At 37.1% G+C, this 15,934-nt stretch overlaps 2 protein-coding genes across 3 annotated transcripts in view; one reads left to right on the top strand and one right to left on the bottom strand.

The window, feature by feature from the left end:
* LOC110452695 (tryptophan--tRNA ligase, cytoplasmic-like) overlaps nucleotides 1–1,771 on the top strand; it is a 21,676-nt gene extending 19,905 nt beyond the window's left edge. For both annotated transcript variants that reach the window (XM_021501349.1, XM_021501348.1), the window contains exons 7-8: nucleotides 536–676; nucleotides 950–1,771. In XM_021501349.1, the coding sequence (XP_021357024.1) occupies nucleotides 536–676; nucleotides 950–1,123 (315 nt within the window). In that variant the 3' untranslated portion in view covers nucleotides 1,124–1,771. The remainder of the gene's footprint in view (nucleotides 1–535; nucleotides 677–949) is intronic.
* Nucleotides 1,772–5,405: 3,634 nt separating this feature from the next.
* On the bottom strand, nucleotides 5,406–11,832 carry LOC110452692 (leucine-rich repeat-containing protein 73-like). The gene is made up of 4 exons (XM_021501344.1): nucleotides 11,556–11,832; nucleotides 7,565–7,725; nucleotides 6,746–6,969; nucleotides 5,406–6,436 (listed from the first exon to the last, which is right to left on the bottom strand). The coding sequence occupies exons 1-4, from the start codon at nucleotides 11,822–11,824 to the stop codon at nucleotides 5,807–5,809; spliced, it is 1,284 nt and encodes a 427-aa protein (XP_021357019.1). The 5' UTR covers nucleotides 11,825–11,832; the 3' UTR covers nucleotides 5,406–5,806.
* Between the last annotated feature and the right edge of the window lie 4,102 nt (nucleotides 11,833–15,934).

Genomic DNA, 15,934 nt, shown 5'->3' with positions numbered 1-15,934 from the left:
GGGGGGGGGGCAAAATTTATTATGGTTTATAATGGCAAATGATACTTTGAATATTACATGTTAATAACTTGATTGGAATTATAACCCTGAGTTGACAGTTTGAAACTTTGAAAATTTTGAGCCAGCCCTACCCCAAGGGCTGTAGGGTGGGGCCCATTAGAGTCAGTGTGCTAAAATTTCTTCATTTTCTTTGTTTAGAATCGAAGGTGCTAGTTTCAAATACTTTTTAGTCTTAAATCTGTATGCTAGATATTTAATAAGGTGTTTTTATTGTTTTTTGTCACTTTGAATAATATTTCTGTTCATGTTAAAAACCAAATCAACTCTCTGTATAAATATATCAGGTGACCGTTAAGGCCCATGGTCTGGTTAATACAATCCTTTTGTCATGAACTTGTAGATATTGTGATGACTCACCTGCTTCCAGGTGTGAGCATTGAGAACAACCTCTGAAAATAGGACAGTATTGTAATTTGTTCACTTTGAACTATGACTACCTGTGTATATCCTATATAACATGTCTGTGTTTACTCAGATTAACAAGTACGCCTACTCTGGGGGTGGAAGCACTGTAGAGGAACACAAGGAGAAGGGAGGCGACTGCGAAGTGGATGTTGCCTTCCAGTACATGAAGTTTTTCTCCGAGGATGACGAGCGTCTTGCAGAGATCGAGAAGGTACATTTCCTGAAATATCCTCAGCACAAATAACATAGCTGTAGATAATCAACAGCTCATCCACTTATACATTATACCTCTATATCAAACATCTAACCTACTCCTTCAGTGTGGGTGTAGATTACCTCTATATCAAACATCTAACCTACTCCTTCAGTATAGCTGTAGATTCAATAGCTTGACATCCACTTTTGTTCCTTTTTAAGTATTTTTTTCAGATATCTCTTGAACTTGTGTAGCATGCATTCATTCCTTTGTTTCTATTTTTTCCAGGCCTACACAAAGGGGGAACTTCTGACTGGTCATCTCAAGAAGGAACTAATTGGTGTACTTCAAAAGCTGATAGGGGAACACAGAGAGAGAAGGGCAAAGGTCACAAAAGAAGAAGTGGACCAATTCATGACACCAAGGAAGCTTAAGTTTGATTACGGAGGCCTAAAGCTATAACTCATTTATAAACATTTGAATTAAGTAACATTCTCATGACTGAGCCTGTGCAATTAGAGGAATTTGCTATATAGAACATTATCTGAATCTAGTCTGTCTAGAACCACTTATTGATTTAAAGCATTTCCTGAAAGGATTCCAATCCTGATAACAATGGGCTGCTGCTTCTTGTCTCACTTTACTTTTGATGCTTAAATAGAAGACCACATGATTTTAAGGAGGTGTTTAATTTGAGGTTGTAGCTTTGAAAAATGAAATTGCTTGTAAACTGGTAATCAAACGTATTAATGAGAAGTTCTATTTTTCTTTCTTATACAAATATCTTGGATTAGAATTCTGTTTGTAACAGAGACATGTATCAAGGGACGAGTACAATCTGTTTAGTGTCTCGTTGTGCAACTGATCAATCTTTCTGGTGAAGTAATTACAAAGTAGTGTGAAAATCAGACATTTTATGCTGACAAATTGTTTCTGTTTTCTTGTACTCTCTGCAAGTAGATGCACCTGCTGACATATTTACGAGATAAACATGTTGTCGGTTTTCCAACAGGGAATTTTCAAGACTACTAAATAGTTGAAGAATCACTTCGTGAAAATGATGTCGGATGTTAATTATGCATAAAATCTAATAAAAATAACAAAAGATTATAATGTTATTTGTCTTTTTTTATTGTTGAAAAGTTCATTTGTGACTATACAGTCCTTAGTGATGTGTTGACATCAATAGTGATACACAGTATACACATGTGTGACTATACAGTCCTTAGTGATGTGTTGACATCAATAGTGATACACAGTATACACATGTGTGACTATACAGCCCTTAGTGATGTGTTGACATCAACAGTGATACACACTATACACATGTGTGACTATACAGTCCTTAGTGATGTGTTGATATCAATAGTGATACACAGTATACACATGTGTAACTATACAGTCCTTAGTGATGTGTTGACATCAAAAGTGATACAGTCTACACATGTGTGACTATACAGTCCTTAGTGATGTGCTGACATCAACAGTGATACACAGTCTACACATTTGTGACTATACAGTCCTAAGTGGTGTGTCGACATCAACAGTGATACGAAGTCTACACATGTGTGACTATACAGTTCTTAGTGATGTGTTGACATCAAAAGTGATACAGTGTACACATTTGTAACTATACAGTCTTTAGTGATGTGTTTACATCAATAGTGATACACAGTATACACATGTGTGACTATACAGTCCTAAGTGGTGTGTTGACATCAACAGTGATACACAGTATACACATGTGTGACTATACAGTCCTTAGTTATATGTAGACATCAACAGTGATACCCAGTCTACACATGTGTGACTATGCAGTCCTTGGTGATGAGTTGACATCAACAGTGAGACACAGTATACACATGTGGAACTATACAGTCCTTAGTGATGTGTTGACATCAATAGTGATACAGGACACATTTGTGACTATACAGTCCTTAGTTATATGTTGACATCAACAGTGATACACAGTATACACATGTGTGACTATACAGTCCTTAGTGATGTGTTGATATCAACAGTAATACATTCTACACATTTGTGACTATACAGTCCTTAGTGATGTGTTGACATCAACAGTGATACGAAGTCTACACATGTGTGACTATACAGTCCTTAGTGATGTGTTGATATCAAAAGTGATACAGTCTACACATTTGTGACTATACAGTCCATAGTAATGTGTTGACATCAACAGTGATACACAGTATACACATGTGTGACTATACAGTCCTTAGTGATGTGTTTACATCAATAGTGATACACAGTATACACATGTGTGACTATACAGCCCTTAGTGATGTGTTGACATCAACAGTGATACACAGTCTACACATGTGTGACTGTACAGTCCTTAGTGATGTGTTGATATCAACAGTAATACATTCTACACATCTGTGACTATACAGTCCTTAGTGATGTGTTGACATCAATAGTGATACACAGTCTACACATTTGTGACTATACAGTCCTTAGTGATGTGTTGATATCAAAAGTGATACAGTCTACACATTTGTGACTATACAGTCCTTAGTTATATGTTGACATCAACAGTGATACACAGTATACACATTTGTAACTATACAGTCCTTAGTGATGTGTTGACATAAATAGTGATACACAGTATACACATGTGTGACTATACAGTCCTTAGTGATGCGTTGACATCAATAGTGATACACAGTATACACATTTGTAACTATACAGTCCTTAGTAATGTGTTGACATCAACAGTGATACACAGTTTACACATGTGTGACTATACAGTGCTTAGTGATGTGTTGACATCAACAGTGATACACAGTCTACACATTTAGACTATACAGTCCTTAGTGATGTGTTGACATCAATAGTGATACACAGTATACACATTTGTAACTATACAGTCCTTAGTAATGTGTTGACATCAACAGTGATACACAGTCTACATATTTGTAACTATACAGTCCTTAGTAATGTGTCGACATCAACAGTGATACACAGTTTACACATGTTGGACTATACAGTGCTTAGTGATGTGTTGACATCAACAGTGATACACAGTATACACATGTGTGAGTATACAGTCCTTAGTGATGTGTTGACATCAACAGTGATACGAAGTCTACACATGTGTGACTATACAGTCCTTAGTGATGTGTTGACATCAACACTGATACACAGTATACACATGTATGACTATACAGTCCTTAGTGATGTGTTGACATCAACAGTGATACACAGTATACACATTTGTGACTATACAGTCCTTAGTGATGTGTTGACATCAACAGTGATAAGTGATGTGTTGATATCAATAGTGATACACAGTATACACATGTATGACTATACAGTCCTTAGTGATGTGTTGACATCAACACTGATACACAGTATACACATGTGTGACTATAGAGTCCTTAGTGATGTGTTGACATCAACAGTGATACCCAGTATACACATGTGTGACTATACAGTCCTTAGTGATGTGTTGACATCAATAGTGATAGTATCATGTGGACACCCATCCAGCCACTGACCACACTAAACCTAACTTAGTTTGTATGGACCATCTCAGACATAATGTAACATGCCTGTGGACTACCATCCAGCCACTGAACTCACTAAACCTAACTTAGTTTGTATGGACCAACGCAGACATAATGTAACATGCCTGTGGACACCCATCCAGCCACTCACCACAATAAACCTTACTTAATTTGTATGGACCATCTCAGACATAATGTAACATGCCAGTGGACACCCATCCAGCCACTGAACACTCGAAATTTTACTCAGTTTTTATGCAACAGCGCAGACATAATGTAACATGCCTGTGGACTACCATCCAGCCACTGAACTCACTAAACCTAACTTAGTTTGTATGGATTCGTGTGCAGACATAATGTAACATGCTTGTGGGCACCCATTCAGCCACTGATCATACTCAAGTTTGCTGAACCAGTGAGGGGGCACCCAGGTTATATTGCATCGCTGGAAAAGCTAACTCGTCAGTAAGGCAGGATTTTCCCTTCTTATTGCTTGGGAGTTACAAATATAACAATAAGATACTAATTTTATACGATGACTTTACTCCTCCACTGACCACACTAAACCTAACTTAGTTTGTATGGACCAACGCAGACATAATGTAACATGCTTGTGGACACCCCTTCAGCCACTGATCATACTCAAGGTTGCTGAACCAGTGAGGGGGTAGCCAGGTTATATTGCATCGCTGGAAAAGCTAAATCGTCAGTAAGGCAGTATTCTCCCTTCTTATTGCTTGGCAGTTCCAAATATAACAATAAGATACTAATTTTATACGATGACTTTACTCCTCCACTGACCACACTAAACCTTACTTAATTTGTATGGCCCATCGCAGACATAATGTAACGTGCCTGTGGCCACCCACCCAGCCACTGACCACACTACACCTTACTTAATTTGTATGGACCATCTCAGACATAATGTAACATGCCAGTGGACACCTATTCAGCCACTGATCATACTCAAGGTTGCTTATCTAGTGAGGGGGTACCCAGGTTATATTGCATCGCTGGAAAAGCTAACTCGTCAGTAAGGCAGTATTCTCCCTTCTTATTGCTTGGCAGTTCCAAATATAACAATAAGATACTAATTTTATACGATGACTTTACTCCTCCACTGACCACACTAAACCTAACTTAGTTTGTATGCACCAGTGCAGACATAATGTAACAAGACTGTGGACTACCATACAGCCACTGACCACACTAACCCTTACTTAGTTTGTAGGGACCATCGCAGACATAATGGAACATGCCTGTGGACTACCATCCAGCCACTGAACTCACTAAACCTAACTTAGTTTGTATGGACCAGTCCAGACATAATGTAACATGCCAGTGGACACCCATCCAGCCAGTGACCACACTAAACCTTAATTAGTTTGTATGGACCAGTCCAGACATAATCTAACATGCTTGTGGACCCCCATTCAGCCACTGATCATACTCAAGTTTGCTGAACCAGTGAGGGGGTACCCAGGTTATATTGCATCGCTGGAAAAGCTAACTCGTCAGTAAGGCAGTATTTTCCCTTCTTATTGCTTGGCAGTTACAAATATAACAATAAGATACTAATTTTATACGATGACTTTACTCCTCCTACCCAGAGTAGTCTGACCTATTTGAGTAACTCTCCTTCATCATCATCATCGTCTATGAGTTCCCCAAGACTGTTCCAGTCGGTAGTGTGAGATTTCTGTGACACGTTGGTGACTTTTAAAACTTTCCTGTGTATTTCTGTGGCTGGCACCTCCGTGAGAATATCTCCCTCCTCTGAAGACTCGTCCTCCTCATCAAAGGTCTGACTGTGACCTGTCAGACCTAGGTCACTGGTGCCACCAGTACTTAGCCCGGCCTCTAGAGCCTTTGCCAATACTTTGTAGTCCTCGTCCGTGGCTACTGTGTCATCTTTGATATCACTGTTTTTGTCCCTATCATCAGTCTCCCCAAGTGAACTGATGGTAGTGTTTTTCCTGTTCTTTTTCCCTTTTTTGAGGGGTTTATTTGTCCCCACAGGCTCCACATGGTGAAGTTTGACCTCTACAGGTTTAGGGAGGGGGTTGAGGCTGTCGTTAGCTGACTGACCAGTAGTATACAGGTCAGTGCTAGCCAGGCTCTGGACATCACTGTTACTGTCATCATCCAGACTCTGTTTGATCTCCCTTATCATCACCTCATCTATTTTGTTTTCTGCCAGGACAACCCGTCGCAACTTGACTGGAAAGTTCTCCACCAAATAGGACAAAAGCTATATATGAAAAAAAGGAGTATTTAGTGTACAATCTTTATTAACCTCTGTCTCTTGATTAGTGCAAAAACCAACATTAAAGTTAACATCTAAAAGTACTGCTGAGAGGCATATTACCCAGTTTATTATACTGTTCTCTATCCTGACAGGCAAAGTTTGGTACAGTGTATCTTAACCCTCCATATAGTAAAGTTAGTTATATATTTTTATATAAGAATATATATATATGTATATATCACATTTAAATCATTTTAATAAATAATGATTTGAATTATTATATATAATATAGAAAAGTAGGTTATTAGTTACCTTTGCGGTATGGTCGGTGATCCCTGTGCCTTCTAGGTCGAGGATCTCGATCTGTCTATTTGAAGTGAGCCCCACCAGTAGACAGCTGGCTGCGTAATCCCCGAGTCTGTTGTAGTCCACATACAACTCGCGCAACTGACTGCTCACGGCCAGAGCCACCGCGAACTTGGCCCAAGCTTCAGGGCTTATGCTCGTGTTGGCACTCAGGGTCAGATCCGTCAGTCCTAATCAGGGATAAAAATCAACAAATATTTTTAAACAAACAGAAAGGGAAGAAAGAAACAGAACAAACACCGTCTGGTTCAAATGTAAGAGAGATTAACCTGTGTTAATGGACATCTTTATAGACATTAGGCTATTAAGGATCCCCTTTACCAAATGCTGTAACTATGCATCACAAACTATTTTTTCCGACTTGACTTAAAGTTTGATAAATCATTTCAGAAAAGAAAACCATACCAACTTTTATGAAAAAAATAATAAAGATGAAAAGAGCAAAATATGCTAAACAATCTGAGCGTCAAATTTTAGTGTGGCTAGACTGGGATTTGAACCCTGGACTTATTGCTGTACTCTCTATTGAGCTACCTTGTCTGATGTCAATGGAAGTGTCTTGGCCCGACTATGCTACAGTTATATCCTTAACAACATTAAGGGGAGGTTACTGTATAAACACCACACCACAGTGGGACAGGGATCCTTAAGTATTGTCAGTTTATTATAGATTATTCTTGAGAAGGGTGATTATTAGATTAAATATATATAACCTGGTACACAGTAACAGGTAGATATACAGCAGAATTAACTAGAGATAGTGACCTGGTTTGCCACCATTTGGAGGTAAAAGGTCACTGATGTACTCCAGGGACTCGTCGCCTAGGTTACAGTCTCCAACGTCAAGGGATACAATGTTTGGGTGCTGAGCAAGAGATGTTCCGAGAATCTCCATTCCTTCGTCTCCAAATGGGTTTCCATTCACCCTAAACATACAGTACATACTCTTTGGAAACACAATTTATGAAATTAGAATTGTATGGTCAAGTGTATTTTTCAAAGTTTTACAAAAAAAAACAAGACCCATCGGGGCTGTATCTCACCTGTTTTTATTTGTTACCTGAAATAGAAATTAAGTTGAAAGTGTTCTGAAAGTAAGAACAGGAACACTTGCATTGTTTTGTTTAAATTAGCCTGTTGGAACTTTGGGGTGTGCGGGGTCAAAACAAATTGACTTGTCAGAAAAGCCATCTACCCAGCCAATAAGATGTTTCCAGGGTCCCATGATGTTGTTATTTGATAAAAACAAATGGTCAAACTGGTCTTGTGAAAGCTGACAAGAATGCAAAAATGTCTGTCATTGAATTTCAACGCTGTCTGAAAACAAATGTAATTGTTATCTAGACACTAACTAATACCTGTCCTGCAAGCCCCCATACATACTACTGGCTGCCTCGGGTGCATTATTCTTGTATTTGAATTAAGCTTATAAAGAGGTTATGAGGGATGTATTCATGTAATCATTGATATCAATTAGGACTGCATGTGTTTAAATTATCAAGCCATATGTGAGTAGTGGTAGTTATTTGAAGATTTATGTTGCCCTCTTTTCCCATCTATCGGTCCAATGTCAGACTCAATCATTGTCAGACTCATCATTGTCAGACTGTCAGACTCATCATTGTCAGACTCAATCATTGTCAGACTCATCATTGTCAGACTCATCATTTGTCAGACTCATCATTTTTCAGACTCATCATTGTCAGACTCATCATTGCCAGACTCATCATTGCCAGACTCAATCATTGTCAGACTCATCATTGTCAGACTCATCATTGTCAGACCCATCATTGTCAGACTCATCATTTGTCACACTCATCATTTGTCAGACTCATCATTGTCAGACTCATCATTTGTCAGACTCATCATTGTCAGACTCATCATTGTCAGACTCATCATTGTCAGACTCAATCATTGTCAGACTCATCATTGTCAGACCCATCATTGTCACACTCATCATTTGTCAGACTCATCATTGTCAGACTCATCATTTGTCAGACTCATCATTGTCAGACTCATCATTGTCAGACTCATCATTGTCAGACTCATCATTGTCAGACCCATCATTGTCAGACTCATCATTGTCAGACTCATCATTGTCAGACTCATCATTGTCAGACCCATCATTGTCAGACCAATCATTGTCAGACTCATCATTGTCAGACTCATCATTGTCAGACTCAATCATTGTCAGACTCATCATTGTCAGACTCATCATTGTCAGACTCATCATTGTCAGACTCATCATTGTCAGACTCATCATTGTCAGACTCATCATTGTCAGACTCATCATTGTCAGACTCATCATTGTCAGACTCATCATTGTCAGACTCATCATTGTCAGACTCATCATTGTCAGACTCATCATTGTCAGACTCATCATTGTCAGACTCATCATTGTCAGACTCATCATTGTCAGACTCATCATTGTCAGACTCATCATTGTCAGACTCATCATTGTCAGACTCATCATTGTCAGACTCATCATTGTCAGACTCATCATTGCCAGACTCATTCATTGTCAGACTCATCATTGTCAGACTCATCATTGTCAGACTCATCATTGCCAGACTCATCATTGTCAGACTCATCATTGTCAGACTGTCAGACTCATCATTGTCAGACTCATTCATTGTCAGACTCATCATTGTCAGACTCATCATTGTCAGACTCAATCATTGTCAGACTCATCATTGTCAGACTCATCATTGCTAGACTCATCATTGTCAGACTGTCAGACTCATCATTGTCAGACTGTCAGACTCATCATTGCTAGACTCATCATTGTCAGCCTCATCATTGTCAGACTCATTCATTCACAAATTCATCATTGTCAGACCCATCATTGTCAGACTCAATCATTGCCAGACTCATCATTGTCAAACTCATCATTGTCAGACCCATCATTGTCAGACTCAATCATTGCCAGACTCATCATTGTCAGACTCATCATTGCCACTCTATAGTGGACATGTATCTCGACAGAATTTAATCAAATTTCACAGCTATGTTAACCCTGGAAAAGTTTGAATAGAGGCATGACTGCTCAAAAGTCAAGGTCACTAACTTAAAGATTAACTTCTTTTTCCTTTATTGTTTCCATACCTGTGTCCTCAGATGTCAACACACTTTATGTAAAAATTATTGAATTCTGTTGATCCAGAGATATTTCATACCAACTTCAATCAAAACCCCTTCATCTGTGTACATGTATGTACTACAGGAGCAGTCTTTTAAATAATTGACCCCCACCCCTTCCCATTTCCCCTATTATGCCTAACACCAATCATTTATACACCATTGAGTTCCCTTATTTGAAGCAAGTTCCATACCATTTTTTTTTTTAAACATTTCAAGACAAGAAGGAAAGGTTGATTGTAATATTTGTTGACAAACATTTAATTTATTGGAAAGACTAAACATGCATTGACTATATAATTTCCTAATATAATGTAGTCAAATTGTTTTAATCCTGATTGTAGTTGTCAATTAAAATCCTTTCCATAGAGATAATAAAAGATAGACTTAATTATAAACAGAAGTATAACAGGAAAGATGATAGTGTGCTTCCACTGAGGATCGGTCGCAATCTCAAGACATTCGTAGCTAGTGTCGGATGCTCTACCACTCAGCTAAAGGGAAATTCCCTCTAGCGCGAAGCTAGAAGGTGACCGTAATCCGTAGAACAATTAAAATCTGCCACAATAAGTTTGCAGTTGAATTTAAAGTGAATGTTAAATCTCAGAACATTCAGAATAATATCAATTAATAGTGATGTTCTTTCACATCAAGGACTATATCAATTCAACCCTACTGTTTTGGAATATCATGCAATAGCATAACATCACACACACAGTATCATACTGATCTACACCTGAGCAGTAGTAATACAACCAATATATATATATATATATTATAAAAAGAAAAATTCTCAACGAGTCTTTAGTACTTCCATCTCTTCTAGGAGATTCTTCAGTCAGAAGAATCTCCTAGAAGAGATGAAAGTACTAAAGACTTGCTGTACGATTTTTCTTTTTATAATATTTCTTCGTCCGTAAGGATAATTTTTTTGCTTATATAATATATATATACAGCTATTATACTGTCCATCGATATCAACTAACTACACAAGTTGATGTCAAGTAAATGATAACTTAAAGGGTGTGATGCAAAGAAAGCACAGTAAGATATTTACCAAGACAATTCACTGAATAATTCACTACAACCAGAACAAAGGCAAGAATTTGTTATGTTGAATATACATTGTAGTTAGAATCAATAGAGATCTGCAGTGTAGGCTACAGTGGATTGATCAGATGTACACTAGGTCAGGTGCCGGTTACCTGTGCAAAGATAGACTAGGTGTATTGATCTGTGGTTTCTATCAGGAAGTAACTGTATGTGTGTGCTTCCTTGTATTACATTATAAACCCCAACTACTGAATAATTCATAATCATAGCCACAGAACAGAACTCACCTATGATGAAACCTTCAGTTTTCTGACTATAACATTTGTCAAATTCAAATAAGATGCATACAAGTAAATTTTAAAAACTCTGGTACATGATCTTTTTGTCCCAAATTATAATTAATGTTGGTTAAATTTATATTTAGATGTGCATGTTTACAGTCAAAGGGAAGTAAATAGATAAAATGATACCACAATATATCTGACGGCTCAATTGGCAATAACATTTTTTATGTGAATGTGACCAACGCAATAGCACATTTTCCCACCAACTGGGGTCTACTTACAAGAGTGACACAAGTGACCTGTTCTTCTGCAAAGCCAACGCGAGAATTTTGACCCGGGGAAGATCTTTGACAACGCCAACACTGAGAGCCAGCTGTAGAATAGTTTTACTATTCGCCACACAAGCCATAATCTTTTTGAACGCCTTGTCGTTGACCACACAGTTTCTCAAGGAAAGCATTCGCAGCTTGGACCCCAGCAAGGCATCACAAATGCCCAAAACACGGGCATCTGATAAAGTCTCCCCTGCGATTTCAATCGTGGCCGCCATATTGTTTAGCTTGGCGACTCAGTAGGAGTGGATAAAATGGGACCGGAAACGGGTTAATAAATCCGGATCAGAACCAAGTAGCATGCTATTGCAATATGTACATGTATTGACCAATAATTATGACTGTTTGTTCATAAATGTCTTTTTATTATATCAGGAATCCAGGATGAAAATGCAATCTTCACATCTTCACAAGAAGTTTGAGTGTTTTTATCTATTTACAGGCCTATATATTTGATCAAAAAAATACATTTATTAGACCTAGTTTTGGCTCAAGTTAATTTCTTTTAAAACGTTGGAGCCTGGAGGATACATATTTTCTAGATGTGCTAGTTTGAAAAACTGACATATAAAGCCATGTATACGTAGTATGTAGTAGTATATATACGTCTCTGGTTTTATAGACTTTTCTTGTCCTTAGATATTTGTTTTAATGTTTTAAAGAAAAAATATTTCACACAAAATCATTGGCGGAAGACCTACCTAAAAAAGAATCCATTAATCTTGCTGTGTTATGATACACTTCAAAACTATATGGAATCTGAGAAAACCTTTAGGGCCTGAGTAGCACACATGGTAAATTTCTTTGTTGTATAGGATGAGTCTACATACAATGTACATGTACTTTTAAATTCTAGTTTTGCCTGGACTCGATATGCAAGTCAGTATATTAACATTTCATTTGTGCAGTCCTTATAATTAGATACCTAACAACCAGAACAGTTTTTATAATCCAATAACAGCTAGAACCATTACACATTAATTTTGTTCCAATTCGAAACTGTTCGGGTCTGCATGACCACGTCAAATTGTTTGAGTAATCCGGAACCATTCACGCCATAACCTCAAACTCAAATTATGACAGAAATTCTTAAATAGTGTCTAATTTAAGTTTCGCTGATTGACAAATCCGGCAACACAATTTTTGTTCCTGCAAAAATGGTGCTTTGCCATTTGGAAAGACGGTTTGTTTAAAATGTTTTCTGAACCGAATGAGACCACAAAGAACGATAAAATAATATTGTCTTATACCACACATCATGTAATATGCTTGACCGGAACTGTGTTGACTAAGGTGATAGTGGTGCAAAACATTGTTGGTCCAAAATAAGTCTGAGTCCATTTTCTATTTACCGTACACTTCTCTTTATATAATTTTCTTTCACATGTGTTTTTTTATCAGAGTTCAAATATTTTATACAAGCCTGTGATAATTTCTTGCAATCTTATTTCTACAGCTAGCCTTTACACATGACCAGTTCTCATGTAGACAGTTTTTTCTGTTGTTGAAACATGTAATTAATCAGTTATGAACTTTTGTGACAATTAGTAAATAATAATATGAGAGTAAATATATTGTTAGGAAACCAGCTAGAACATTATATATACCTTTAAATCCCCATAAAAGCTTAGGTTGGATACATTTTCTTTGCTACATCTGTAGCAAAATTTTCTAATTCAAATTTGCATTATTTCGTTTGTAGATATTATGAAAACAAAATGCCCATTAGGTCTTTATTGGTTTTGTTTACTTGGGCATGAAAAGGTGCAATTTATAATTTAGTTTTGTATTAAGGAATGCAGACATCCATTATTTAACACCACTAATCAGATCTCAATCCCAGTTTTTCTTTCTTATTTGTATTGAGTTTTCAACATTTTGAAGCCTATGACTTTGATAACTGGCCAAGTTAATCAATTTGACAAAAAGAAAAACCCTGACAGCTGCTTGCCGTAGGAAGTTGCTAGCCAAATATAATCATTGTAGACATCAGGATTCAAGTTGTTTGTGCTTATTGATGGCCTATTTACTAATACATCTGACACCTGTAACATTGAATGTAGGTCAAGGTTATTCATTTGAACAAAGTTGATAACCCTTCACATGATATCATACTGAAAATACACAAATAAAAGAATATGATAACATTTTGTGATTTGAATGATGTAGCGTATATAAATTTCATTTAATTTCAAAATGTCCTTGTTTTTCTGATATTTAATCTGCAAGTTTTATTTTTTTTAAAAACTCAGGTATGAGATTCGATTGATGATAGCCATGGTATCTCAGAAATTATAAATCTTGGTAAAGTTTTGGTACATGCCGATAATGTCATTCCCTATACCACTCACTTTAATTATGTCAGAATGTCACTGTAATTTACTGTAATTTGTGTCCTATCAGTAGACATTTCTATTTGTGTATGTAAACATTTATATGTTGTTGCTCTGTTAATGAATGAAAACCTTAGGATTGAACCCCAGCAAGCTACAAGCCATATATCATGAGTAGGATTGACCCCCAGCAAGCTAAAAGCCATATATCATGTGTAGGATTGAACCCCAGCAAGCAACAAGCCATATATCATGAGTAGGATTGACCCCCAGCAAGCTAAAAGCCATATATCATGTGTAGGATTGAACCCCAGCAAGCGACAAGCCATATATCATGTATAGGATTGAACCCCAGCAAGCTAAAAGCCATATATCATGAGTAGGATTGACCCCCAGCAAGCTAAAAGCCATATATCATGTGTAGGATTGAACCCCAGCAAGCAACAAGCCATATATCATGAGTAGGATTGAACCCCAGCAAGCGACAAGCCATATATCATGTATAGGATTGAACCCCAGCAAGCTAAAAGCCATATATCATGAGTAGGATTGACCCCCAGAAAAGCGAAAAGCCATATATCATGAGTAGGATTGAACCCCAGCAAGCGACAAGCCATATATCATGTATAGGATTGAACCCCAGCAAGCTAAAAGCCATATATCATGAGTAGGATTGACCCCCAGCAAGCTAAAAGCCATATATCATGTGTAGGATTGAACCCCAGCAAGCAACAAGCCATATATCATGTGTAGGATTGAACCCCAGCAAGCAACAAGCCATATATCATGAGTAGGATTGAACCCCAGCAAAGCGAAAAGCCATATATCATGAGTAGGATTGAACCCCAGAAAGCTACAAGCCATATATCATGTGTAGGATTGAACCCCAGCAAGCGACAAGCCATATATCATGTATAGGATTGAACCCCAGCAAGCTAAAAGCCATATATCATGAGTAGGATTGAACCACAGCAAGCGACAAGCCATATATCATGTGTAAAAGTCTGGTTGATCTTGAGAAACAGACATATTAACATCTACACTTTGGCATTAACTCAAAGACACTTGATGCAAGGCAAGCTAAGATAACAAAACTCAACAAAATCTTGTCTAAATTTTATTGTCCAAATGTTAATAGCTTAGAAACATGATATAAATAGCAGTTTCAATGAAATGTCATAGTTGTAACCTAAATAATGAATTTGATAAAAAAAAAGGTGTTTTCATTGGGACATACAGTTCTCAGCAGACAGGGAACAAAGCAAATTTAATCAAACAGAACTTTTCAACTATCCTGATGATGTGTGCACATCAGTTAACTCAAAGCTGTATTAAAATATCAATATTGAGTAATTTCAACAGAAAGTAGTAAAAGACAAATTTTACATCCTATAGAGATACCAGTAAAACAAGATAAGATTCCACTATCAGTAGTCTACCTATATAATGCTTTAAAAATATCCACCAATCAAAACGATGCTTTCATGATGATAATACTGGCCAGTTTATAACATTCAAATTATTACTTAAAAAAAGAAATTTGATTAAAAAAAAAATGGTTTAGTTACCATCCAAATCCAGGTTACATTTTACAACACACATCTGAAGTAAAATGTGAAACTTGAAACAAGCAAAACACTACAGCAATAAACCAAGCCATTATAGGTCTGAACAAAGCAATAGGTACTAGAATGTCTGTGGGACCACTCAAAGTTTCATGTAGAGCCATTTACTTTTATTCAATCAGCTTTGAAATATTTTACCACAGTAAAATGGAGCATACATATGTAATACAACTTGGAAAGTAAAATACACAAATCCTAAAACAGAGTCCAATACCATCTTGGCGCCTATCATGGAATCATTCCAGAGAAACACAAGTTGTAGTATTTATATGATCACAACACAGTATGACAGACAATGTTAGAGTCGGAACTGTAGGCTGATCCCAAACATTTCTCTCTACAATCATCATTACTGACTTTACACATAAAT

This window comes from Mizuhopecten yessoensis, unplaced genomic scaffold (assembly GCF_002113885.1).
Source record: "Mizuhopecten yessoensis strain PY_sf001 unplaced genomic scaffold, ASM211388v2 scaffold6821, whole genome shotgun sequence".
Lineage (NCBI taxonomy): Eukaryota > Metazoa > Mollusca > Bivalvia > Pectinida > Pectinidae > Mizuhopecten > Mizuhopecten yessoensis.
Note: the sequence above shows the minus strand (reverse complement) of the source record. Positions and strands in the feature narration are given on the sequence as shown.

Excerpts from the sequence above, each read along its gene's own strand:
- LOC110452692 (XM_021501344.1), bottom strand. The coding sequence starts at position 11,824 with ATGGCGGCCACGATTGAAATCGCAGGGGAGACTTTATCAGATGCCCGT. Across the intron at positions 7,726-11,555 it reads AGGTCACTTGTGTCACTCTT|GGTGAATGGAAACCCATTTG; the intron begins GTAAGTAGACCC and ends CTGTATGTTTAG. Across the intron at positions 6,970-7,564 it reads TCCAAATGGTGGCAAACCAG|GACTGACGGATCTGACCCTG; the intron begins GTCACTATCTCT and ends ATCCCTGATTAG.